The sequence below is a fragment of the Trachinotus anak genome, unplaced genomic scaffold, assembly GCF_046630095.1.
Source record: "Trachinotus anak isolate AG129_WGS33_773 ecotype Australia unplaced genomic scaffold, CSIRO_AGI_Tana_v1 ptg000008l, whole genome shotgun sequence".
In the NCBI taxonomy this organism is placed as follows: domain Eukaryota; kingdom Metazoa; phylum Chordata; class Actinopteri; order Carangiformes; family Carangidae; genus Trachinotus; species Trachinotus anak.
In genome coordinates this window covers 16,688,365-16,713,589 of record NW_027273859.1, presented here as the reverse complement: position 1 = coordinate 16,713,589, position 25,225 = coordinate 16,688,365, and the positions used below count along the sequence as shown (strand labels likewise).

Sequence of the window (25,225 nt, the reverse complement as noted above, 5' to 3'; positions counted from 1 at the left end):
CACTGTGGTCCATTTTAAAAACCCAAATACATCAGTCTCTGTATGTTTTATTGTGACTGTGTGTAATTTTATTTTGTGTTGTCCAGCAGCAGATGATGATGAGATACCTCAGGAACTGCTGCTTGGTAAACACCAGTTGAATGAGCTGGGCAGCGAGTCAGCCAAGATTAAGGCTATGGGCATCTCCAGCAGGGTACTGTATAGAATATTAATATAAATACTTTAAATGGACTGTAGTGGATTTATGATGCTGCTCAAGATGTAGGTCTCAATAATTGCCTCTGTTGTGGTAGATCCCATCAGACAAGCTGGTAAAGCTGCTGAACATACTGGAAAAGAATATCCAAGATGGGTCCAAGCTTACCACCATGATGAACCATGTGAGCTCCCTTCCTCCCTCTATCTCTGCATAATATTCTTTGTAGTACCTGGTACTTAATCAACATGAGGATTTTTGGTGATATACTGCAGATATCCATACAGTATCCATTTAAAACAGCAAAAGTAGAAAATTAATTGTTAAAATTCTACCGTGGCCTCCAGATAGTGGTTCATTTCTGTAAGATAAATTCTCATTCTTTTCCTTTTAAACCTCAGGACCATGATGCTGAAGATGAGGAAAAACTTTGGAGAGACCTGATAATGGAGAGAGTCACAAAGTCAGCAGACGCCTGTCTGACAGCTCTTAACATCATGACCTCAACGCACATGCCGAAGGCTGTCTACATAGAGGATGTCATAGAGCGGGTGCTACAATACACCAAGTTCCATCTTCAGAACACACTGTATCCACAGTATGACCCAGTCTACAGAGTGGACCCACACGGAGGTGAGCATCAAGAAAAGGACCTTAACTTCATTTGATTATTTGACTTTTACCTGATCCTGGGCCTGGCACTGTTGTGGTACGAGTGACACTACATTAATGATTCATGGTGAATATACAGGTGTTCATAAAATAATTGACCCCTGACATCTGGAAGTTACAGGGTTATCACTTGAAGTTACAATTTTCTCTTTTACTGACTTCATGCACTCTTCATTCATGAACTGTATGAGCTGTACCAGGAATTTAAGATGCAATTGTCTAATCTTAGTGAGCAGAAATTTTTGTGCTTGGGGTGGAGATTATTTTGTACAATGTCCTAAATGACTACATGATGTACATTTACAGAATGTGTTTATAAAGCTGTTAACTCTGTCATGATGTGGAAATGGGTCAGGGATCTTATGGCTCTGTTCATTTCTGAGAGCCAGCTCATCATTCTTGTCTGTCATGTCTGTCCTTGACTGACTGACTTAGCAATGAAGTTATACCACTTATGTGTTGTTAAGTGGTGATGAAGTTTCTTTGTTGACTCAACGTTAAATGATATGTTTAATTGCTCGTTGCTTTCGTGGCTGAAGTGCATCCAAATGCTGCTATGTTTTGCAATTTGGCTCATTTTTCCTAATATGTCTACCACTTGTGACTGGCTGGTTCTCACTGTTCACATAATGGGGAATGGATTTAGGGACAGTAATGAAATTATGATACAACGATAAAATGTACGTACCAAAGAGCTGAGGACAGTTTCAAATCATTCACAAACATAACATCACTATGATGATGACAATGTAACCCGAGGGGTGTTTAATATAACACAGTGCCTGCAAAATATTGTGTGACATGCTTTTTTATTTCATAAACAGAAACTGGAAACCTTTGTCAGGATGTAAAATGTTTTGGTGCATGATCAGCAACACTGGGTCACACACAAGTATTTAACAGAGTTACTCTTTTCCATTTAGGTGGTATGTTGAGCTCCAAGGCAAAGCGTGCAAAATGCTCCACACATAAGCAACGTGTGATTGTCATGTTGTACAACAAAGTATGCGACATTGTCAGCAACATTTCTGAGCTCCTAGAGATCCAACTACTGACAGACACCACCATCCTCCAGGTAAAAAACTAAAAATACTTAAAACAATGTTAGACCCATTTTATCAGTTTATTAAGTCAAAAACAAAAAGATGATGGTTCATGCTATTCTCTCTTTTTTTTCCAGGTTTCATCTATGGGAATCACTCCGTTCTTTGTGGAGAATGTCAGTGAGCTGCAGCTGTGCGCCATTAAACTAGTTACAGCAGTAAGTCTTTCTTTTTCCTCTCAGAAATGTGCTGAAATTCTTCAATTCAATTCAATTCAATTTTATTTGTATAGCGCCAAATCATAATATACATTATCTCAAGGCACTTTACAGGGTAAGGTCAAGACCTTACTTTGTTAAAGAGAAAAACCCAACAGTTCCCACAAAGAGCAAGCACTTGGCAACAGGGGGGAGGAAAAACTCCCTTTTAACAGGAAGAAACCTCCAACAGAACCGAGCTCAGGGTGGGCGGCCGTCTGCCTCGACCGGTTGGGTTTAGGAGAAGATAAAAAGAGGGGGTGGGGGGAGGAGAGAGGAGAGAAGAGAGAGAGAAAGACCAGGAACAATAATGACAGGTAACAGTGGTTAATAGTAAAGATGAGTAGTGGTGGATCTGGATCCTGCTGCTCCCGAGGCAGAGATACCTGCAGGATGAGGACAGAGAGAGGGAGAGAGAGGAGAAGCACAAACTACGGGAGAGAAAAAAAATACAAAGTTAATGGCATGAAGTCATCGAGAGAGAGAGAGAGAGAGGGAGAGAGACAGAAATAGAGAGAGAGCGCCCAGTGAATCATGGGAATCCCCCAGCAGTCTAGCTGTATAGCAGCATAACTAAGGGATGGGTCAGGACATACCTGAGCCAGCCCTAACTATAAGCTTTACTAAACAGGACAGTTTTAAGCCTGATCTTAAAGGTAGAGAGGGTGTCTGCCTCCCGAACCCACACTGCATTGTTACTCTAAAGACCATCTTTTTGGGTCACTATATTACATTACGGTTTTTCATATACAACCCTTGGTGTACAAACCTTGCACATGTTTTTCCTGTTCTACAAAACTATGAAGAAACACACTAACTGCCTTATTTCCTGTCTCCAGGTGTTCTCACGTTATGAGAAGCATCGGCAGCTGATCTTGGAGGAGATCTTTACCTCTTTGGCCAGACTGCCCACCAGCAAACGCTCCCTCAGGAATTTCAGGTAATTTATTTTATGTAAATTCACATTAATCTATGGCAATTAGGTGTTGCAAGGATAAGGCATCAAATGGGAGGACTAATTATTGTCAGGCCACCGGTGTAGCGAAATAATAGTTGAGGCAAAGTGGAGATTTCCCAGTGAGAAATTGTGTGCCCTATCTACCAAATTAGTTCCTCTCCTGGATAATAGTAACTTATCATGTATCCTGACCTCTTTTGTTCTTAGGCTGAACAGCTCAGACCAGGATGGAGAGCCGATGTACATCCAAATGGTGACGGCTCTGGTGCTGCAGCTGATCCAATGTGTGGTCCACCTCCCCAGTGACAAGGACTCTTTCGAAGAGTACGACACCAAGGTAAGAGAGCAAACCATACAATTTTTTACAAATGCAAACACCCATTCATTTGCTCAGTCCTTTTCCTGTTTTTTTTTCCTAGGTGGATCAAGATGTGTTGATAACCAACTCGTATGAGACGGCAATGAGAACAGCACAAAACTTCCTCTCAGTCTTCCTCAAAAAGTAATTATCCCTCTATTCTGTACTGCCTTGAAATATGCGTTTTACTTTTTGCTTACTCTGTCACCTTAACTATTTATTAACAGGCATACAGTGCAGAGTAATGCCGAAGAAGAAATATTTATTATCTTTTGGACTGTTGCTACCAGTCATGTGCGGTGCTGCCACCATTTGTTATGCTTTCTGTAGCGAGTAGAAATGAGTATCATACCACCACCATCCTCATGGTGTACAGGTTTTCCCATGTGCATGTTGGTACTGCATAAGATGCAAACAAAACAGGAACCTACTTATCAAAACATGGCTCTATGCGTGTCAAGTAGTCAAACACTTTACAGGGTTTGGTGGATTTAGACTGATGGCTTGTTAAGTCTTACATATTTAAATGTTCTGGTTGCTTCATGACTCCTGGCCCCTGATTATTATCATGCTACCATTAATTCTTTCTCATTATGCTTAGGGTTTGTTCCTGTTATTTCCCTGTGATTCTCCTCCTCTGATGCTATCCTCTTTCCCCTCCTTTAGGTGTGGCAGCAAGCAGGGAGAAGAAGATTACCGGCCATTGTTTGAGAACTTTGTCCAAGATCTGCTCTCAACAGTAAACAAACCAGAGTGGCCTGCTGCTGAGCTGTTGCTCAGTCTGCTTGGCAGACTACTGGTTAGTATGACAAAGCTCTTTCTTTAAACTGGAAATGCACCTAGTTATACTCCAGTGTTTCCAGATTCATAGCAGAGGACACCTTCATGATCCTTTGACAAAAGGGAGCCTTTTAACACTTAGACATGGACTAAGAGGTTGCAACTGTAAGCACTGATGTTGTAGTTCCTTAAAACATTTTTATAATGTTAGCCTTGAACTCTGTGCTAGATTAGATGTCTGTTATCAACAGTTACTTTTTTATTTGTGCACGTTGTTTTTTTTTTTCTTTTAACGTGCAAATGCAAGTCAATCTTGGTCTAAAGTGTAATATGATAGTTGTCACAACAATACATTTCTTGTTGACATCTATTTTTTGTTCTTTCTTTATCTCTCTGTGCTTCCATCAGGTACACCAGTTCAGTAATAAGCAGACCGAGATGGCTCTGAGAGTAGCATCTTTAGACTACCTGGGCACAGTGGCTGCCCGTCTGAGGAAGGACGCAGTCACCAGCAAGATGGACCAGAGATCAATTGATCGTATTCTACAACAGGTAAAAGAACAACTTCATATTTGGTGCCACTCTCTTTTGAATGTATAATTTGCTATTTTTTGTAAGAAAAAGATCCCAACTTTTTTGCTGAATATGGATCGGTGTGAGTGACATTTCTTTCTTTCTGATTATATAGTCTCCAGGTAACGATGAGACGCAGCAGCTGCAAAAGGCTCTACTGGACTACTTGGAAGAGAATGCTGAGACAGATGCGTCACTGGTGGTGGGTTTACATTAGACTGACAAGTGGTGACAGTAACCACTGTTGGAGCTTTAGGTATCTGAAATCTGTGGGTGTGTCCTTAATGTCAAGTTGTCATTTCTTTTATTACTTTAAATGAGCTATTTAATCTCATAGAATCACCTTCCTATTGGTAACTGCCACTGCATAACACTGAAAAACATCCATTAAAATTGTTAGCTGTATGTCCCTGCTGTAATTTGCTTGAATTAGTTGACAATGCACTACACAAAGGCTACATTGAAGGCACAAATAATATTTCTTACTCCAAAGAAATAATTATCTTCTTTGAATCACCTTCCTTTCATACTGAGACCATCTTTGTCCTCTAGTTTGCTAGAAAGTTCTACATTGCCCAGTGGTTCCGGGATGCCACCACAGAAGCTGAGAAGTCCATGCGCAACCAGAATCCGAAGGATGAGGACTCATCGGATGGACCACAACATGCTAAGGAGGTGGAGAGTACCGGTGAAATAATGCAACGTGCTGAGAAGCGCAAGAAGTTTCTGCGTAACATCATCAAGACCACGCCAGCTCATTTCGCTACACTGAAGTAAGGATGTGTGAATGTCTCGGCAGAATAATCCACATCACCCATACAACATAAACTTATTTGATTATTTCTATTTTTTATGATGACACGACCCTGTCTCTTTTCCTGTGTCCCTGTGTTGAATGAATGTATAATCATGTAACATTCTTCCTCTTTCCCTTTCTCTTGCAGAATGAACTCTGACACTGTGGACTATGTTGACTCCTGTTTGATCGTGCGTTATTTGGCCTCCATGAGGCCGTTCGCCCAGAGTTTTGATATTTATTTAACACAGGTATGATTTGAACATATTAAAATAGCTTTTTTATGAAGCACAACAGCTACATAAAATAATGTGTAGAAGTTCACACAGTATAGTACAGATGATATTAGGAGTCAGTGGTTTGTCTTTGTTGTGTAAACTATTGAGCTTAAAGATCAGTTTGTGTAATCATACGCTGGTGTTTTTTTTTTTTTTTGTTTGTTTTAAATAGATCTTGCGAGTCCTTGGGGAAAGTGCCATCGCTGTAAGGACTAAAGCCATGAAATGTCTGTCTGAGGTTGTGGCTGTGGACCCCAGCATACTGGCAAGGGTGTGTGAGGATCTGTGTTTGTTATGCCTGAACAAATTATACATTATGTGGGCTGTCTTAAAATCTGTTCTTGTCATATTCTGTTACTCTAACACTATTCTGTTGTGTATGCAAGTGATCTTATTGTCTTTCCCCCCCCATGCAGTATACTGACACTCTCTTTCCCACTTCTGCAGTCCGACATGCAGCGTGGCGTCCATGGTCGTCTGATGGACAACTCCACCAGTGTGAGAGAGGCAGCTGTTGAGCTGCTTGGCAGATTCGTCCTGAGCAGACCCCAACTCACTGAACAGTACTATGACATGCTCATAGAGAGGATATTGGTAAGTTGCCCATTCAGGCTCTTTGGAGATTATTGCAGACAGACTATTGCATTGCACAATCCCCATATGCATATTCTTACAACAACATTCTTACAATCGGTATAGTATAGTACTCAGTTATGTGAAAAGCTTTTGAGCTACTGGCCATCAATGGATAAAACTTGTTTGCAATGATGTTATGGTATGCTGTGTCATCAAAATGTTTATCTGTAGGTATCAATGTGTCAGTTCAGTGTGCCTCAAACAACTGCATGCCCCCCACTATCCTGCATAGTTGTATGCAAGTTGAGTCCAGTGTCTCATGCTGTTTACGCCAAACCTTGAGTCTGCTACTATGATGCTACAGTTGGAATGATGATTTATCAGAACGAACAACATTTTTCAAGTCGTTGTTAGTGCAATGATAAGTACATACCCTGCTGTTTCTCCATTGCGGCTATAATGTGACACATTGACTTGAAATTGTCTTTGCACTTCACAAATATATTGAGCTGTTATTTATAGTACTACGGACTGGCAATTGATCATTATGGCCCAAGCCACCTGATATCTCCAATGCTAGTTTATCAAGAGACTCCTACAAACCAAGCTTTTTGATCAGGCATATTGGAGTTGTGTTCTGTTCATTATGCACTTCTGAGATTTTCACCTGAAGAAAAACAGTTGATCTCCCCGATGCCCACAATATACTTTGAGTTTTACGCTTAAGATGCCTCAAAGCCCACTCTTGGTAAACTGATCACGTGAAATGCTAGTGTGGAAATGGAGCTGCTGCGTCATGCACCTGTTCAGTGCATATGCAAATGGAAGGAGCGGGGCAACTTCTTCATGGACAGGAAAGCCAATTTTTCTGGTCTTGCTTAAAATTGTTCATTTTGGATCTTTCAAGTTTGTTTTTACATGATATCAATAATTAAATAAGGAGCAAATTTAAAAGCGGGATGCAGTCTAGGATTAACATAGACCATTGTGATGTGCCATTACAATATAAGCTATCAATACTGAGATGCAGTCCAACACAAAAGCCCTGTACTTATTCTTTGTATTCAGTGTCTGACAAGTGCATGCATTGACATTGTTGTACCTGTTGTCATGGAAATGTTCAGGAGGGTTCATGAGAAGTTCACTTGTCATTACAGTCTTTCACTGCCATCTGTTGGCAGAAAAATGCTGTTGCACGTCATGCAGGTGTTTTTTTTTTTTTTTTTTGGTTTGTTTTTTTTAATAAATAAAAACTAGAGCTTTGTTTTTATGTAATGCTTGCAAAACATTGCAAAGCCTTCATGATTTGAATTTCTTGTGGTGTATAGGACACTGGTATTAGTGTAAGAAAACGGGTGATCAAGATCCTCAGAGACATCTGTCTGGAGCAGCCAACCTTCAGTAAGATTACTGAGATGTGTGTGAGGATGATCCGTAGAGTCAATGATGAAGAGGGTATCAAGGTATGGATCATCTGCACCTTTGTCTCTTGACATTTTTAGTCTTTTGGATATATGACTTCCATTTTGATCTTTATCACTCTATTTATTTCTCATTCCTCTTTTCATATAGATCTCTGTTTTGCTATGTATTGAATAAGTTTAAAAGTGTACAACCTGTAAATCCAAACTAATGACACTTGTTCTTTATAGAAATTGGTAAATGAGACATTCCAGAAGTTGTGGTTTACTCCAACTCCAGCCCATGACAAAGAGACCATGACCAGAAAGATCCTGAACATCACTGATGTGGTAAGTTTAACTGACTTACCAGTTTGTTGTGTTCAATATTAAATGTAATGAACCTCAACAAGAAGGCGAAATCTCTTAGCAGCCCTTACCTAGTATTAAGGTGAAGTGTTTTTCTCATGTCTAATTTCTTCAGGTTGCAGCGTGTCGAGACACCGGCTATGACTGGTTTGAACAACTTCTCCAAAATGTAAGTATTTTATTATTTTATTTTGTTTTGGGGCTTCACCTGGTGATGAATATATCATTGTTTAAAGTCTTTTTAAAATTAAACATTGTCTCTGTTGCTTTAGCTTCTCAAGTCTGAAGAGGATGCATCATATAAACCAGCCAAAAAGGCCTGTGTTCAGCTAGTTGACAATCTGGTAGAACACATCCTCAAATACGAGGAGTCTCTTGCAGGTATGCATGTTGATCATCTGACACCAACTTAAATTGTGTCACACAGCAGTTGATTTTTCTTTTAAGCCATTATCTTTACTTGTAAATTAGTTCATTAATCTTCTATAGTAAGTTTGACATAAATAAAATGACATAAATAAAACATAAATATGTATTTTCACTTAAACACAGAACTTGCACAGATGCAGAAAGTGAATGTCTGAACGTCAGCAGTAACAAAAATTCTCATTCCTCTGTAGAGAACAAGGGTGTAAATTCAACACGGCTAGTGGCGTGTATCACTACTTTGTACTTGTTCAGCAAGATCAGGGCCCAGCTAATGGTCAAACATGCCATGACCATGCAACCCTACCTGACCACAAAGTGCAACGTAAGTTGTGTTTACTAAATCCATTTTGTTATTGCATTATTATTAAGACAATATATTCTCACTGTATAATTTGTGATCCATAGCCAAGATGTCACTGCCTTATCCACAGATTGGATTCTGCAATGAAAACACAGCACTTACTTGCTTCTCTTTTTTGCAATGATATTTCTGATTGGTGTATTTAAGGACCAACAATTGGTTTATTATTGGTGCATAATCTGTCAAGAACTTCTCCAGTAATTGCTGTTATATTGTTTCCCCTTCAGACTGCCAATGACTTCATGGTCATCTGTAACGTGGCAAAGATCTTGGAACTTGTGGTACCGCTGATGGAGCACCCTAGTGAAACTTTCCTTGCCACCATCGAAGAAGACCTCATGAAGCTCATCATCAAATATGGCATGACTGTACGTGGCAGAGTTTTTTTTTAGAAATGTATATAGGATGCACCAGGAACCAGGTTAGCTCTGTGAAATGTAAAGTGTAGTCATTGTTGTTATTGAGATGACATGATCTTCTCATTCCCTTGTCTAGGTGGTCCAGCACTGTGTGAGCTGTCTTGGAGCAGTTGTCAACAAAGTGACGCACAACTACAAGTTTGTCTGGGCTTGTTTCAACAGGTTCTATGGTGAGATATCCAGTTACTTTGATCTTGTTTTTGCAAAGATAATAGCAGTCTGTAATTTGAGCCAGTGTGAAGAAGGAACTATAACTTGTTTTTATACTTTCCAAGCAGGTCTATAAATTTAGTGTATCCCCCGTGTCCCTTCAGATGAGTGATTGTAGAGGTCGACCTGGCCACCACCACTGCTAGAGAAGAAAGTACATGTATAATCTGTCTTTTCTTTTTTTCAGGTGCACTTAACAAACTCAAGATTCAGCATCATGAGGATCCTAATAGTGCAACATTGGTAGCAAACAAGCCTTTCCTGCTTCGATCACTCTTCACTGTGGGTGCCCTGGCCCGACACTTTGATTTTGATCTGGAGGAGTTCAAGGGCACGAACAAGGTAGAATAGCATTAGATTTTTTTTAATGATATTTAACATTTGAAATAAACCTAGGGAAACTTGGGCTCTGGCTCTAATATTCTCCCTAGCCACTGTTCGAGAAAATCTTATTTTGGAGCTACAGCCAAAATGAGCTTAGATGTGAAACTAAAGACACTGCTCTGGCACCCTTGCTGCTGCTATAACAAATGATTTAATGTATGATTTCTCACAATGGTCTCTATGTATCTTGTGTACAGGTTGTTATCAAGGAGAAAGTTCTCGAGCTGCTGCTATACTTCACCAAACATGAAGACGAGGAGGTCAAGACTAAAGCTATCATCGGCTTAGGCAAGAACACTATTATTAAATATGATTAGGTTGGACAAATATAAAGGTTGCCCTATTTGTTGTGTGCACAAAATATTAGTGTGTTAAGAAAGATTGAAGGCATAGGTTGTTGTGTTGCCTGTTGACTGACCCACAGTGTCATTTTAGCAAGATGCAGGGCTGCAATAAAAAGCCAGAGTTGTTCTTCATGGATTTGCTGTTGGTTATTCTCTTCCCTCAGGCTTCCTTGTGATCATGCATCCCAGCCAAATGTTCATGCCTGAGGTGAAGTCCTTGTACAACGGCATCCTGGCTGACAGTTCCTCCTCCATCAACCTCAAAATCCAGATCCTCAAAAACCTCCAGACATACCTTCAGGAGGAGGACACGCGGATGCAGGAAGCGGACAGAGAATGTTAGTATAGCTCTGGTTGTTGCTGTAGTTCAACAGCATCATTTTGACTCCAGTGTTGTGATATACACATTTTGTTGGTAGCATCATGAACAATACACAGTGATTCATGAATTGTTTATTTAAACATGTGGCCTTTAAAAGTTAGTGTGCCAAAAATATTTCATTGTGTTACTTCTAGATATATATTGTAATAGAATAGATAATCAACACATCATATTTTCCATCTCTCCAGGGAAGAAACTGTCCAAACAGGAGGATCTGAAGGAGATGGGAGACATCTCTTCAGGGATGAGCAGCTCCATTATGCAGCTTTATCTAAAACAGGTGTTGGAGGCGTTCTTCCACACCCAGTCCAGTGTACGGCACTTTGCTCTCAATGTCATAGCTCTCACACTAAACCAGGGTCTCATCCATCCCGTACAGGTAAGAAGTGACTGCCAGAACCTGTCAACTGACTCCATCTCCAGTAATTGATAAAGTCCATTTCAGTTACTCATCTTTGTCATAGAATTGGAATTAATGGAATGGGGCTCATAGATTCAGGTGAAAATAAACAATTTTTCTGTCTGGGTGTCATATCCAAGCTACCAGTGATTTTCTGTCTGAAATTATTATGATATTTATGATAAATATCATATATAATATAGCCAAATAATAACTCTAAAAATCAGTTATTTCATGTGCTGTAGTAAAGTGAAACCCTCAGTTACTTCCATTAAAACTTCAAAAACTCATTGTATTGTAAACAGAATTATATTGTTATATTGCATGTGAACATAACATCGTTTTCATCCGGTCTGTGCAGTGTGTACCCTACCTCATTGCAATGGGAACAGACCCAGAGCCCAGCATGAGGAACAAAGCTGACCAGCAGCTGGTGGAAATTGACAAGAAGTACACAGGATTCATTCATGTAAGTTGGTGTTCAGTGTTGTCGAGTTTCAAAGTTATAACTTGTGTTGTCAGTCAGTGACTTAGATGACCCTCATGTTGTTATGATTTTAAAATATATCACATTGATAGTAGTTTTTTTCTTTTTCACAGTTTTATTGGCACATTCCCATTGCAACAGCTGTTTCAACAGTTGTCTGAAATGCTAGGTGTGTAACACATCTCTTTCAACATATTCTTTCACAGATGAAGGCAGTTGCTGGGATGAAGATGTCATACAATTTGCAGCAGGCCATTGATATGTCTCATAAAAGGATCATAAGAGGTTTCAGACAGGACGAGACACACTCAGCACTCTGCTCCCACCTCTTCAGTATGATCCGCAGTAACCGCCAGCACCGCAGGGCTTTCCTCATCTCACTGCTGAACCTCTTCGATGACAGTGCTGTGAGTGAACCTGCACTCATCTTAACGTGTGTTTTCACTCCTCAGTGTAAAGTGGTATTTCCTCATTACCTACATGCCAAGTCAAAATATATTTCATGTTTGTTAAACAAACATCAGCATCAAAAATTTTCAGGCAGTACCTTTTTTTATAGTATATATACACTATGGAGCACAAATATGTTAGATCACATTGTTTTACTCTCTTGCAGATTCAGCAAGGCTAGGTTGTTGTATGGATAGTTTAAATTCTAAAAAGTGAACTCTGCAATGTGAGTTTGTACCAGGCATTTACACTCAACCTTCCCTTTTTCTTTCTTTCTGCAGAAGACGGAAGTGAACATGCTGCTGTTTATCGCAGACAACCTTGCCTGTTTCCCATACCAGAGCCAGGAGGAGCCTCTCTTCATCATGCACCACATAGACATCACCCTGTCTGTTTCTGGCAGCAACTTGTTGCAAACCTTCAAAGAGGTAGGTTACCATTTTTGAAAGTAGCTTGAATCTAAAAGGCTTATTTGTTTTGTGTCTTCCATCAAAAAATGGCATTTAAAATATTCTTAAAAGTTCTAAATATTATTCTGGATGGATTTTTATTTTTTTACCTGTCTGTACAGCTTCTGCTAAAGGAGCCAAGGCGTAAGGAGAAGAAGGTAAAGAAGGAATGGAAGAACACATCAGATGGGGAGAACGAAGAGGAAAAGATGAACTGCGATTCTCCCAGAAGCAACAATGAAGAGAACAGCAACAGTGATGATGACGATAATGATAATGACGATGTGGTACGTCGGCCTAAAAAGGCCAGAAAACCTGTTGCAGCAGCACAGAGCTCAGAGTCAGAGTCTGATTTTGATGATTTGGATGTGGAGGATGTGGAAAAAGTAATGAGGCTCCTCCCAGACAATCCCACAGGTCTCTTGGACTTTGCCAATGCTGTTCAGGGCATCCTGTTGCTGCTGGTGCTCAAACAGCATCTGAAGAACCAGTATGGATTCTCTGACAGGTAAGATTTACATTTGTTTCTGTACAGCCTATATCAAAATGACCATATCTTGATTCTTCAGTGTGAATTATTTGTGCCACTTCAGACTTTCAGCCTTGTTGGAATGTCCATGTCCACTCTAACTGAAACATTTTTTTATCGTCCAACAGTAAAATTCAGAAGTACTCTCCAACAGAGTCAGCCAAGGTGTACGATAAGGCAGTGAACAGAAAAAGCACCATTCACTTCCACCCACGACAAACCATTGACTTCATCTCCAACAACATGGCTCGTGCCACACTGACAGATGATGTCAAGAGGCGGATAGTCAAACAGTACCTAGATGTAAGTAATGAAGCGCGTTTATTTCAGACTTCCTTCTCAATGTTGTCTGTACATTAAAGTTGTGAGTTGATCTTTCTTTACTTTCTGTTTTCTCACCAGTTTTGCAATTTGAATTTACAATGCATTTTTTGTTAACTGCTTTAATAGCTTTTATTTATTTCATTTGTCTGAAGAGCATGGCAGCCAAATTTACTGGCAGGCAACACTTGTTTATTATACTTCACATGGCCTTTATTCCTCTGGCCTTTGATGGTCATGAAGAGTTCTGCCCTTCAAATCATTCAATACTTGTTAGTTTGCAGTCGTTACCCCAATCCTATTTTGTCACATTTGGTTCTGATTTATCAATGTGTAACTACTGGGGAGTGTGAAACTTGTATCTCAAAGCTAGTTTCTTGCCTTTTCGTACTACACAGTTTAAGGTTCTGATGGAACATTTGGACCCAGACGAGGAGGATGAGGAGGGAGAAGCATCTGCCAGCGCTAACATCAGAAACAAAGCCATAAACGCCCTGCTGGGAGGCTCTGGCCCCATGTCAGGACCCAGTCCACGGAATCAGGCAGGACCAGAGACAGATGATGATGATAGTGATGGAGATGAAAGGACCCCAGGGGTAAGTTAGATGGATACACACAGTATTTATAAAATACAATTTAAAAATGTTGGGAAATAGTGCAACCTTTTTTTCTTCTGTCCTCCCTGCAGTCCTCTCGAAGGTCAAGGCGAGCGGGTGACTCCTCGGACCCCGGCCGTATGAGTGAGACAGTAGAGGCTATGGATGTGATTGCCCTTTGCTGCCCCAAATACAAGGACCGGCCACAAATAGCTCGAGTCATCAACAAGACCTCCAGTGGATACAGCATCCACTGGATGGCAGGCTCCTACTCGGGACCCTGGGCGGAGGCTAAGAAACGCGATGGCCGCAAACTGGTGCCTTGGGTGGACACTATTAAGGAGTCGGACATCATTTACAAGAAGATTGCCTTGACCAGCAACCACAAACTGAGCAACAAAGTAGTACAGACTTTACGCTCACTGTATGCAGCGCGGGAAGGAGGGGCTAGCTAATGGCTCCTGTGTGGTGGTGTTTTTTTTTTTTTTTTTTTGGTTTTGTTTTTTTTTTTTTGTTTTTTTGACTCCCCCCTGCTCCATTTCTACTTTATCAGAATCTTCGTTTTCCCTGCTCCTGCGCCTCCTCCTCAACCTGCCACCTCCAACGACACAGCCAAACTTCACTGGATTCCTACCCCTCTCCTCTCCTTCCTCATTTTTGTAAGAAAACACAAGAGGGCAAGAATATTTGACACTACATACTTTTACATGAGTTATTCTTGCAAAAATGACACAAAACATAAGACTTATTATATTAGAGGGACTGCTCATGTTTTGTTTGTGTACAAGTTCAGAGGATAGAATCCAGAAGGCATTAAAGGAATAATTCACCCAAATTATCCCTTAAAAAGGCTATCGGAAAAGAGACCTGGAGGGAAATGTTTTGTCAACATTGTTGTGGGAGCTCCTTCGCTGTTGTGCAGCAGATTCTAGTCGCTCATTTCTACTCCCACTGTATCATAGTTTAACACGACAAAAAACTAAAATGTTTATATCTCTGAAGACAAAAAAGCTGTAAAAAAAGAATAAAACCTTAAGTGAATGTTGGAAATTAGTCTTTTTGATGTTCTTATTAAAGTGTTTTTGGAGTTTATTATACTACTAGCACCCTGATGGTTTTTCCTTTTAGCTTTTAGATATTTGAAAGAAAAAGAAGAAAAAAGAAAAAAAATAAGAATTTTTATTTTTGTTCACTTTTATTTGTCCATGCTGTACAATGGCAGAGTCCTCTGAATATAATTTATTCTATTTCGAACTACGCATGCAGTATATGTGGCCTATTGCAGGAGGATATTTTGTAAATGTAGATTTTGTTGTATTAGGTCACCCTAGTAATAAGAGGAAAGGGGATTCATACCCTTTTGGTGGAACAAATACTGCAATAAATTTTCTACTTCTCTTTGTCACTTGTCTGCTCAAGTGTTAATCTGATCTTTTCATTTTGCAAATGAACAAAAATATAGGACCTGGATATTGCTAAAATCACAGACAGTGCTGAAATGATCTCAGAGGGTTGATCACGAGAGAGAGAGCCGACAGAATGACGTCAGACAACCCATCTATCATATCTATACATATAGATGTAAAGAGAAAAAAAAAAAAAGCAAAATCACAAGTATGGTCAGAGTTTGTGGTTTTAATTTTTGCTATAGTATTTGAAAATAATATTGTGTAATTCTGTTTTGTGCCCTTTGGAGAATTAGGCTACACAACCCCATCAGTAGCTGCATACATGGATGTTGCTATGTTATTTCATTGTATATTTTTATACTGGCTGTATGTAGTACATAAAACAGTATGCACCCTTGAGAGTAATCTGTCAAACACATTCAGGATTATTACAGTCATAGTAAATACCATATATCAGAAAATACTGTACTTTTCTCAGACGACTTACCCAACGTTTTAAATCTTATATCTGTGCAACTCGCTGGGTGAAGTAATGAACCTGTTTCCTCCCACCCATAGCTTTTTTTTAATCACATAAAAATTGCAAATATAACAAGAAGTGTAATCTTGGACTCATCTCCCTTCAGTTTATCTTTTTTAACGACAAATGTGAACGTATGTTCGTGATGTTCGCAAGTCAAATTACTTACGTTTCGAAACCTTCTTGGACCACACGGCTCCCCGTACTCTGGTGACGTCACCGCCATCCGGTATTTTGGTATTTTGTATTGTTTTGGCGGGTTCACGGCTTCGTCCGTTGTGCGGTTGTTTGATTCATTGGATTAGTTCTTCTACCTACGAAATATGGAGCGGTACGTCTCAAACTCATTTCAAAACCACTTAAAAGTTATCGTTTATCACTGAAAATGATCAGCTAATAGTATTCGGGCAAAATGTAATGGTCGTGGTAACTTCGCTAAGATATTGCCAGCCAGTCACCCTAACGCTAACGCTAACGCTAACGCTAGCTACCTACCGTTACCAACCGTGACAGTTGCTTTACCCCCTAAACAATTTTTAGCTTTGACATGTTTAGTTCTCTATAGTTTGGTCACCAAACGAATACAATTGCTTCAAAGCTATTTAGCTACGCCACCGCTAACATTCATAGAGATTGTGACAGACGTTGCGTTAACTGGCTCTGGTCGTATATACTGACATTCATTTCAAAATGGAGCCAGCGTTATTGCATTACGATGCAGTTCTATATATTTTTATGGGTGGGTATGGCTTTGTGAAACACTAGAGCAGCGTAAGTAAATAAACAACGTCTGTTTCTTTTTTGTAATAACTTGTGTCCAGTGGAAGGATGAGTCGAGCAACAGGCAGCAGACCATCGGAGCTGCCAATGCGAGTGCAAGACACCAACAGGATGAGTAATGTGTACACAACGCCCCAGAGGTTGGTTTAAAGTAATATACGTTAACTTTTTAAAGGAGATTCAATACATTCAGACATTATAGTTTGTCAGCAAAGATACTGCCTTTGTTTTCCATGTACTGGGTGAACTTTTTTATCATGCAAATCTATGGTTGGTATAACTTACTGTGGCTCACATCCACAAAAGGGTGTGATTCACATTAAGTTATACCAACCATAGTATAGACTGAAGTGCTTGACTACCTCTACCACATTAAGATTGGTTAGGTCGGACTACACTTGTTGGTTATAGCTGCACATTATTTCCTATAGGGCTGTATTATTTTCTCGATTAATTGTTTGTTGTGTGTAACAAGAAAACAATGAAAAGTGATTATATAAGATCAGGAATAGCAGCAAATTCTCATATAAGAAAGCACCTAGAAGTATTAAATGTGTGGCATTTTTGCTTGAAAGATAACTTAAACAGTTAATTGATTATCAAAATAATTGCAGTTTTTTTTTTCAATAATTTTGCAGTGATAAATGATAGACTTGGACACAAACATCAGGAAATTATTTTCATAGTTTTCAAAGTGGAACACATCCATTTGTTCACAGTTTTGTTTCTTTACAGTAAACAGCCTTCGTTTGGAAAGCTCAATATACCCAAACCACAGTCTGTGACCTCTGAAAGGCGGACCAGCTTCTTTGGTGCTCGGTATGTGAATAATATTTCAGTAACTGAGCCATGAATTATTTAAACCAGTGTGACAGACACAGTCACAAATTGGAAAATTAACAGAATAGATGTGGTAAAAAAAATACTGAAATGAGTAAATGAGAAAAGAGTTGATTGTCGTCGTCAAAGTAAAATTGGTCAGTTTCTTTGTAAATTATTAAACTTGTGACTGTGTCTTTCATTTTTCCATCAATACATTTCCACATTGCAAATATTTAGATGTAAATTAAATGAGGCTGTTTGTTTTTCTTTGATTCTAATTAGCAAAATTGATATTTCATGTTTCGGTCATATGTTAATGTTTTGGTTGCAGAACTAGTGGCGCCAGCATGCCTCGCAACAGCACCATGTCAGGGTTTGGAGGAACCGAGAAGATCAAAGACGCCAGACCTCTGCATGATAAATCTTATGTTCAGCAATGTATCAGACAGCTGCATGAGGTAAAAATACTTTCTTTCACACTCTGTAATGTGAATACGGTTAAAAATCTTTGTCTGTTTTAACATTGCTACACCTTTAATACATTAAACCATCTATGTGATATGAAAGTGTTTGACCTCGGTGCCCCAAAGCAGATAGTACATACACCTTATTTCACTAACCTGCGGAGCACAACTGCAACACTTCAGCCCACTCAAATTTTGAACCCACAGTATGTATGTAATATGTAAAAAAAGTAGCACTATGCTATGATGTGGGACAATATGAGTGGGAATCTATAATTCTGTCCTGCCTAATATTCTGTGTTATATCTTTCTAGTTCTTGACAGACCAGGGTTACCCAGGCACCTTGTCAGCCAAGACTCTCCAGTCTCCCTCGACCAAGGAGTTTGTGAAGATGTTTGAGTTTATCTACCGCCAGCTAGATCCAACCTTTGAGATGCCAAACTCAAAAGTTGAGGAGGAGGTTCCAGCTATCCTAAAAGCCCTGAGGTGGATGCATTTAGTATTAAGTATTGTATACTTTATTATACAGAATTTCCTTTTCATTTAGTATTCCAACACTCTTAAGTGTATATTTTGATCATAGAAGGCACTTGGTGGCCTAGCTGTATTCAAAATGTAGTTTAGTATCACTGAAATCAAAGCTGGTGCTTGATAAAATGATGCAAGAAACATTCATAAAAAGAAAAATATCAAAAAAATATAGATATCACAGAAAATACAACGAATGATTTTTTTTGGGGTGGGGGGGGGTTATAAAATAAATCACAGTACATGAAGTCTGTACATGTAAGTACCTTACATTATTGTGAACTTTCAAGTTAACTCCTCAGGTTTAAGAAACATTGCTCACTGTCTCTGTGCTTGATTATCTCCCTGTTTATGGTTTTAGGTATCCATTTGTTCTCTCCAAGTGCTCAATGTATTCTGTTGGAGCTCCCCATACCTGGCCTCAGGCCCTGGGTGCTCTGATGTGGCTAATTGATAATGTCAAGGTGAGACACAATCAGCACTATTTAATAGGACTTACAGTGGATCTTTTTTATATAAAACCAGATTCATTTGCACAGGATGTAGAATGCAACAAAAAGAACAATGTAATGCAATTTCTATTTAAAGAAATTAAGACAAGTGTTTATATGTGTTTACTCTGTGTGTCTGGGTGTCAGATCAACTGGAGTTTGAGTAAGCAGGAGCTGCTGTTCAGTGACTTCTGTGAAGACAATGACAATATCGAGGAAGGAGCTGAGTATAACAAGGTACTCTAACTCTTTTTACACAGCACCATGAGGCATAAGCACTCCGCTTCTAAAAAGCATATGTAAAGGCATTTCAAGAGGTACCGTACATTTGCTCTTGGAATCAAACACAAGACTTTTCTTACTGATACAGTATATTACAAAGCTATTCAGGTGTTCTCTCTCTCTCTCTCTCATGACCAGAATCAACAGAATTGAATGTAATAGAAATTTATAGTTACTTTTATTTTATGTTAATGTTTGTTTGTTTATTTTTTCATTTGTTTGTGTTTTTTAATCCTTTCTTTCATTTTGTTTCTGTGCAGCTCTTCCTTGATTACACAGCTGAGACATACTCTAAGTTCATGCAGGGTGATGACACATTTGAGGATGAAGATGAAACATTCCTCACTAAACTAAGTAAGCAAAGGCTCTCTCTTTGAAAGTAGTTTTAAATAATGAATTAGTTTCTTTGTATATTTGAGTAGAATGTTCAATTGTTAGTTTCAACAAGTGTGTGTGTTGTGTGTGTCCTCACAGAGAAACTTTACAACGTTGATGAAGCCCTGCTGGCCTCGATGGAGGAGAAGCACAGAATACTCAGTGATGAGGTTGACAGACTGGAGAAGGAGAGCCAGACGGTCAGAGGCCTTTTTGTCCCCATTTGTACAGATTAGATTAAAAATCACACTTTAAATCTTGGTTTTCAACCTTGAAAGGAAAAGGAGATGTTTATGACTGTCAGAGGTGCAAAGATTTTTAAGCTGTTGATTCAATATGTTCAAGCTGTTAAATGTTGCGCTGAGTTCCATCAGTAATATGAAACATCCATAGGATGAGCAGTAAATCAGAAAAATATTTTTCTGTCTCTTCTTCTGAATAGGACCGTCTAATGACCAAGAGGATGGAAAAGGTGAAGCTGCAGGCAGACCTCAAGAAACTGCAGAGTTATCGAAGCAGCCTGGAGTCCTTTAAAGCCAACCTGGAGAACAAAGCCTCAGAGCTGAACGATGAGCTAGACACCTCTGGTAAACACGGGGAATAAAGGGCTGCACCTGACCATGTTAGTCAGCCAGTCCTGTGGCAGGAAGCACTGGAACCTGTGGGCATCTGATTATATCTGGATCTGAATATTCAGTCTCTGTGAAGATATCTGAGCTAATTTATGTGGTTTAAGTCGCTAGATTACACATTTCACATTAAATTACACATTTCCAAGTTCTTCATGGGTTTGTGCATGCCCAGCACTAACATAATAAGGATTCTGTTATGTGGTCACAAGTGGTTTTATTGAGTCTTCTACAACAGCCATGAATGTCTTTTTCCAGTAAGATAACCACTGAGAATTGGGCGTGATTTCCTGTACATCATGTTTCCCTTTCTGTCATTTTGCAGTCAGTCATCTGGAGTCTCTAAAACATGAGCGGGATGAACTCCAACACCTCCTGCAGAACCAGAAGTTTACTCCAGCTGATGTAGAGAGGATCAACAGAGAGAAGAGAGAACTCCAACAGACCATCTCCAGTCTCAGCAAGTCTCTTGAAGATGCTGAACAGCACAAGTGGAATGAAGAGATCACTCTGGCCAAAGTGAAAGAGAAGGTACTCTATGTACATGTAGTATGTAAGCAAAGAGGAGCAGGCATGGACCCATTTGGTTTATATAACAAATTAATTTTTGAAATTTTATGAAATTATCTAACAGTCTCTTTCTTAATATCAGATGCTTTCTAAATTCCAAATGTGATAAGGTTTAAATGGAGAACACCTCATTTTGTGATTTTAAGGAAATTATGATACCATGTGTCTGTGCTTTTATGCTTACATGGTTTACAGTCTGTAGATGGACGAGATCAGATGTTTTTCTTCCAGTGGCACATATTTTGACCTGTGATTTTACTTGTACCTTTGTCTCTCCTGTGTCTGTTCTGTCATGTTATTTCCTTCAATTCCAGGCGGAGTTGAAGGTAACAGAGTATCACAAGCTGGCACGCAAACTGAAGCTGATACCACTGTCTGCAGAGAATGCCTGTGGTCATGATTTTGAAATCAGGCCTTTTGAATGTGGACCCAGCAGCATGGTTCAGCATAAAACACAGATACAGGTACTTCCAGCTGATGATCCAGTATACACAATTATTTGTATCTAAATAAGAGCAGACTTTCATATTTCATATAATATGTTATATTTGAAAGTTAACTCCATCGTACAACACTGAAGATCTGTTGTTTTATTCTGTGTGATAATATACTGTGGTGTTCTGTGAACTTCCGATTTGTGCTGTGTGGCGTAGATGCTCCTAAGAAAGCTGGCCAGTGATGTGGAGGAGGAGAACAGTCGATTAGCCAACATGAACCTTAGTCTGGAGGAGTCCTGTGAACAGGTAACAAAACTGTTGCATATGTATCCAGAAATATTGCAGTAGGCAGCAACAGCCAGATCTTATGCCATGTACACACTACATGACTTTCAAAGTCATCAGGTTGCTGCACTGTTCACACTACACAACTTATCTTGTAATCAGGAATCTTAAAGTTGTTGTGGTTTGCACACTACATGGCTGGTCAGTGAGAGAGGGTCAAAATTACAAGATCTTTGACCAGGAGGAATCTCCAGTGAGTCTCTCTGGTCTCCAAACTACATTTTGTCATGAAAATACAAATGAGAAGTGACATGAGAAATGATGCAACACAGTATATGAGATAGGATTTATTTTTCTTCCAAACTGGATAGTCTGTGAGAATCAAACTATAAAGTTTATGTACTAATTTTCAGCGAAGGAAAAGAAAACAATTTTCACATATCTGGATTTGGACTCTCAAACCAGTCCAGATATTTGGCCTACTAGATATCTTTTGGGCATCTGTGATGCATTGGCGAGTCTCTTGGATTCAGTCTTTGAAAACAGTTGATAACAGTTTGAGCGCTGATTTGGCAGTGTCAAGCGAACACCAGTTTGCCTCTGATGTGGGGCTTTTTTCTGTGATCTCCAAAAATTGACGTCAGGGCTGAAATCAGGTGTTTGATGGGATTGTGACATTAATACTGGTTGTGTCTTTGTGTCTCTGGTTGTGTCTTTGTGTCTTCTAGTTGAATTCAAACATCTTGGACAAGTCCAATGATCTGAAGCAGCTGAGAGAGCAGATTCGCAAGCTGGATGAACGGTTGGATTCTGACATGCAGGTATAGTCCATCTTCTTTTCACGATGTTAAAAATGCCGTGTGAGTGACCGTCTTTTAATATTTTAGCGGATGTGTAAATTCCCCATGAAGGCATTGGTTTAAGATAAGTAACTTTTGAAAATGGCATAAACATGACAACTGATATAAACTCTGTAGTTTTAACCATGAGACCATTTTAACCTATGACCTTTGAAAATGGAAAAGTCTGCTAAAATATATTAACAAGAAAATCTTTATATGTGATCATAAAGAGTGGCATGCAGTTTGTCAGCACTGCACTGAACTGTTTGTATTCTAAGCTGAAACACAGACTGAAATGAATTAATGTTTTAACATGTTTGTGACACAAAATGCACAATGGCTTCATACATGTAAGTACTATAATTTCCTGTGTGTCTGTGTTTGCATAGGAACTAGCCCGAGAGGAGCAGGAATGGGCAGCAGAGATGGAGTCAGTGGAAAACCATCGTAAACTTCTGGAGAAGAAAGTAACTTATGGTTACGATGAAGCAGTGCAACAGCTGAAGGCAGCACAACAACAGTAAGTGACTATCAATGCCATATATCTATCAATAATATTTATGTCTTAAGAATTACTTCTTCATACTGCTGGTCATCTGTAGCCACTACAAAACAAAACAATGACAAATAGAAAAATCAAATCAGTCTGCCTCATTTATTTACATATTCATAAAATGGGGCTCGGTGTGCAAGCTTTAACATCTCTGGAGTCCCCATTTCTGCCAATCGTAGTTCTTTGTTTCAAAATGAAAGATTTTTGATCTTTTCCAGGTACCACCTGGTGCTGCAGGAGACCAATGAGGAGAGGCGAACGGTGGCCAACAACCTGGCATCTGTATTTACCACAGCTGCTAACCACTTGTCGGTTACAGAGGTAACTTTCTTGCAACATTTCTCTGTCTCGAGTACTGCAGGAAGAATCTGTATGTAAATCTGTATGTGATCTCAAACCACTTCACCTCAGTGTGCAAATGCTGTTACTAAGTACTGTCCTCTTTGAACTGTATTGAATTTTTTTTGTATTTGAATCTGTATTTTTTGTGTACCTCAACATCATTGTAAATGAGGGAAACCTCAATGATTTTCGAAATTTAAATGATTTAAATAAATAAAAAATGTTCTCAAATTTACAGGGTGAAAGCATCTACACACTTCTCTAAACACAAAGTATTAATTGTAAAAGTAAAAAGACTTGCTATCAAGTTAAGTGGCCCAAGCTTTTGTGACTGTAGCCATCACTGACTAAATATCTTAAAGCTTTTCATGCAAAAAAGACTTGATTGTTTGAAATACAGGAAATAAATGATAGCAACATAGTACTATAAAAAACAGGGAGAATCAATTATTAGAAAAATCCTAAAGCACAATAACTATCTGAATCTATAACCTGTATTTATAATCTAATATAAATTGGTGTGTATTGTAAATGTGATGAGGGTGTTAGCTGATTTTTGCTCACCGTTGGCTCTTGTGGTTTGTGTGCTACAGAAGTGCCTGGAGGATCTGCACAGCAGAGTGCAGCGTGTCTGCTCTAAGGCTGTTGAAGAGGACGCGGCTGCGATACAGAAGATGCGGGAGACTGTGAATAGCTTAAAGTCCAAGGCAAACAGTTCGTAAAGAGAGCAATTAGGCCTCAGGGTCTTTTCAGAGGTTTGTGGGATTTTCCCCCATCATTTACATTTTCAGTTTATTTTCATCTTGGAAAGAAGAAACAAATAACTTAAATGATTAGATTTTGGTTGATGTGTTCTCAACAAGTTTTGAAAATGTATCCATTGTAACCTTAGCTTAAAACAGTGTGTTTTTGCCATCATAGATGCATTGTAAATACAAAGTGGTTGTACCAAGATGGAGGCTTTTAATTTTGAATGTATGTCCATTCAGTTACAGACTCCAGATTTTCATGTGTTCGTGTGTGTTTTGTGTCATTCTCTATCAACATTTTCTATTTGTTGTTGTTGTTGTAGTTATTAATAAGTATCCACATGCAAAATAAAAATTACTCTAAACCCTCCAGTCTGTTTAAATATACATGCCAACAACAAACCAGAACAAATGGCTGGAAAAGTGTGTCATGTTTTTTTTCTTTTTTTATTGTGACATTGTTGTAATCCATACCAGAAAGAAACAGTTGAAAGGTTTGTTCAGCGCATCGATTGTGTTTGTGGCTGTTCTGCAAGATGTATCATCAGTCCTTTCTTTCTGGCCACTTCATTAGAGAGTTGTACTGGAGCCACTAGAAGGCAGCACACACCACTAGATGCTTAAAACTCACAGTTCATGTTGCTTTACTCTCTTGCTCCAACACTGCCTCCTTTCCCCCATTTCCCTCTCTGTTTCTTTCCTTTGACCTGTGCAGGAGCACCAATGCCACCTGTTGCTAACTGGCTTGAATGGCTTGGTGGGAGCCACCTGTTTATTTTCCCATTTACAGAGCAAGGGCGGTGTAGGAAAAACTTTTATTTTTTTTTTCAAGCAGACAGAATGGACAGCTAGCAGACCATGAGGACATATTAACTGAATATGATTTGAAAAAAAGCGTATTAGATTACAATCACTTAGACTACCCTTAATTTAGGCTGTTAAGTCAAATGGGGTACATCATCTGTGTCTCAGTATGGGCTAGGATGACCAAATAACAGCATTAACAACCTCAACAGTCTTATCAGCTGCTGAAAACATTTGTCCTGAGCTGCTTTTATTTATCTCTCCCTGTTTTCTTCTGGGAACTCTTCCAAACTTCTGAACTGTTGTTAATGTTGCAATACCAGCC

General features: G+C 39.2%; 2 protein-coding genes across 4 annotated transcripts in view; both read left to right on the top strand.

The window, feature by feature from the left end:
* Window positions 1-15,422, top strand: part of nipbla (NIPBL cohesin loading factor a) — a 28,132-nt gene extending 12,710 nt beyond the window's left edge. For 2 of the 3 annotated variants that reach the window (XM_071483102.1, XM_071483104.1), the window contains exons 17-49: window positions 87-193; window positions 294-380; window positions 598-829; window positions 1,792-1,943; window positions 2,049-2,129; window positions 3,008-3,108; window positions 3,334-3,463; window positions 3,546-3,628; window positions 4,151-4,283; window positions 4,673-4,816; window positions 4,953-5,039; window positions 5,390-5,610; window positions 5,782-5,884; window positions 6,084-6,182; window positions 6,359-6,505; window positions 7,816-7,950; window positions 8,140-8,238; window positions 8,372-8,425; window positions 8,529-8,637; window positions 8,877-9,007; window positions 9,274-9,414; window positions 9,542-9,635; window positions 9,863-10,017; window positions 10,257-10,347; window positions 10,568-10,741; window positions 10,974-11,164; window positions 11,547-11,654; window positions 11,879-12,079; window positions 12,404-12,550; window positions 12,694-13,079; window positions 13,229-13,403; window positions 13,820-14,017; window positions 14,110-15,422. In XM_071483102.1, coding sequence (XP_071339203.1) covers window positions 87-193; window positions 294-380; window positions 598-829; window positions 1,792-1,943; window positions 2,049-2,129; window positions 3,008-3,108; window positions 3,334-3,463; window positions 3,546-3,628; window positions 4,151-4,283; window positions 4,673-4,816; window positions 4,953-5,039; window positions 5,390-5,610; window positions 5,782-5,884; window positions 6,084-6,182; window positions 6,359-6,505; window positions 7,816-7,950; window positions 8,140-8,238; window positions 8,372-8,425; window positions 8,529-8,637; window positions 8,877-9,007; window positions 9,274-9,414; window positions 9,542-9,635; window positions 9,863-10,017; window positions 10,257-10,347; window positions 10,568-10,741; window positions 10,974-11,164; window positions 11,547-11,654; window positions 11,879-12,079; window positions 12,404-12,550; window positions 12,694-13,079; window positions 13,229-13,403; window positions 13,820-14,017; window positions 14,110-14,472 — 4,859 coding nt within the window. In that variant the 3' untranslated portion in view covers window positions 14,473-15,422. The remainder of the gene's footprint in view (window positions 1-86; window positions 194-293; window positions 381-597; window positions 830-1,791; window positions 1,944-2,048; window positions 2,130-3,007; window positions 3,109-3,333; window positions 3,464-3,545; window positions 3,629-4,150; window positions 4,284-4,672; window positions 4,817-4,952; window positions 5,040-5,389; window positions 5,611-5,781; window positions 5,885-6,083; window positions 6,183-6,358; window positions 6,506-7,815; window positions 7,951-8,139; window positions 8,239-8,371; window positions 8,426-8,528; window positions 8,638-8,876; window positions 9,008-9,273; window positions 9,415-9,541; window positions 9,636-9,862; window positions 10,018-10,256; window positions 10,348-10,567; window positions 10,742-10,973; window positions 11,165-11,546; window positions 11,655-11,878; window positions 12,080-12,403; window positions 12,551-12,693; window positions 13,080-13,228; window positions 13,404-13,819; window positions 14,018-14,109) is intronic. The other variant, XM_071483103.1, reaches the window with a different exon arrangement.
* Window positions 15,423-16,117: 695 nt separating this feature from the next.
* ndc80 (NDC80 kinetochore complex component) lies at window positions 16,118-24,468 on the top strand. The gene is made up of 17 exons (XM_071483105.1): window positions 16,118-16,277; window positions 16,768-16,866; window positions 17,462-17,545; window positions 17,880-18,006; window positions 18,327-18,499; window positions 18,903-19,005; window positions 19,180-19,269; window positions 19,575-19,668; window positions 19,789-19,889; window positions 20,132-20,276; window positions 20,644-20,849; window positions 21,203-21,352; window positions 21,542-21,631; window positions 22,339-22,431; window positions 22,842-22,972; window positions 23,224-23,326; window positions 23,941-24,468. Exons 1-17 carry the CDS (start codon window positions 16,270-16,272, stop codon window positions 24,067-24,069), a joined length of 1,926 nt encoding a protein of 641 aa, XP_071339206.1. The 5' UTR covers window positions 16,118-16,269; the 3' UTR covers window positions 24,070-24,468.
* The last annotated feature ends 757 nt before the right edge of the window (window positions 24,469-25,225 follow it).

What these genes read in the sequence shown, in the direction of transcription:
- ndc80 (XM_071483105.1), top strand. An exon ending in ACCAGCTTCTTTGGTGCTCG is followed by an intron (nt 17,546 to 17,879) that starts GTATGTGAATAA and finishes TTTTGGTTGCAG; the next exon opens with AACTAGTGGCGCCAGCATGC. An exon ending in GGTTGGATTCTGACATGCAG is followed by an intron (nt 22,432 to 22,841) that starts GTATAGTCCATC and finishes GTGTTTGCATAG; the next exon opens with GAACTAGCCCGAGAGGAGCA.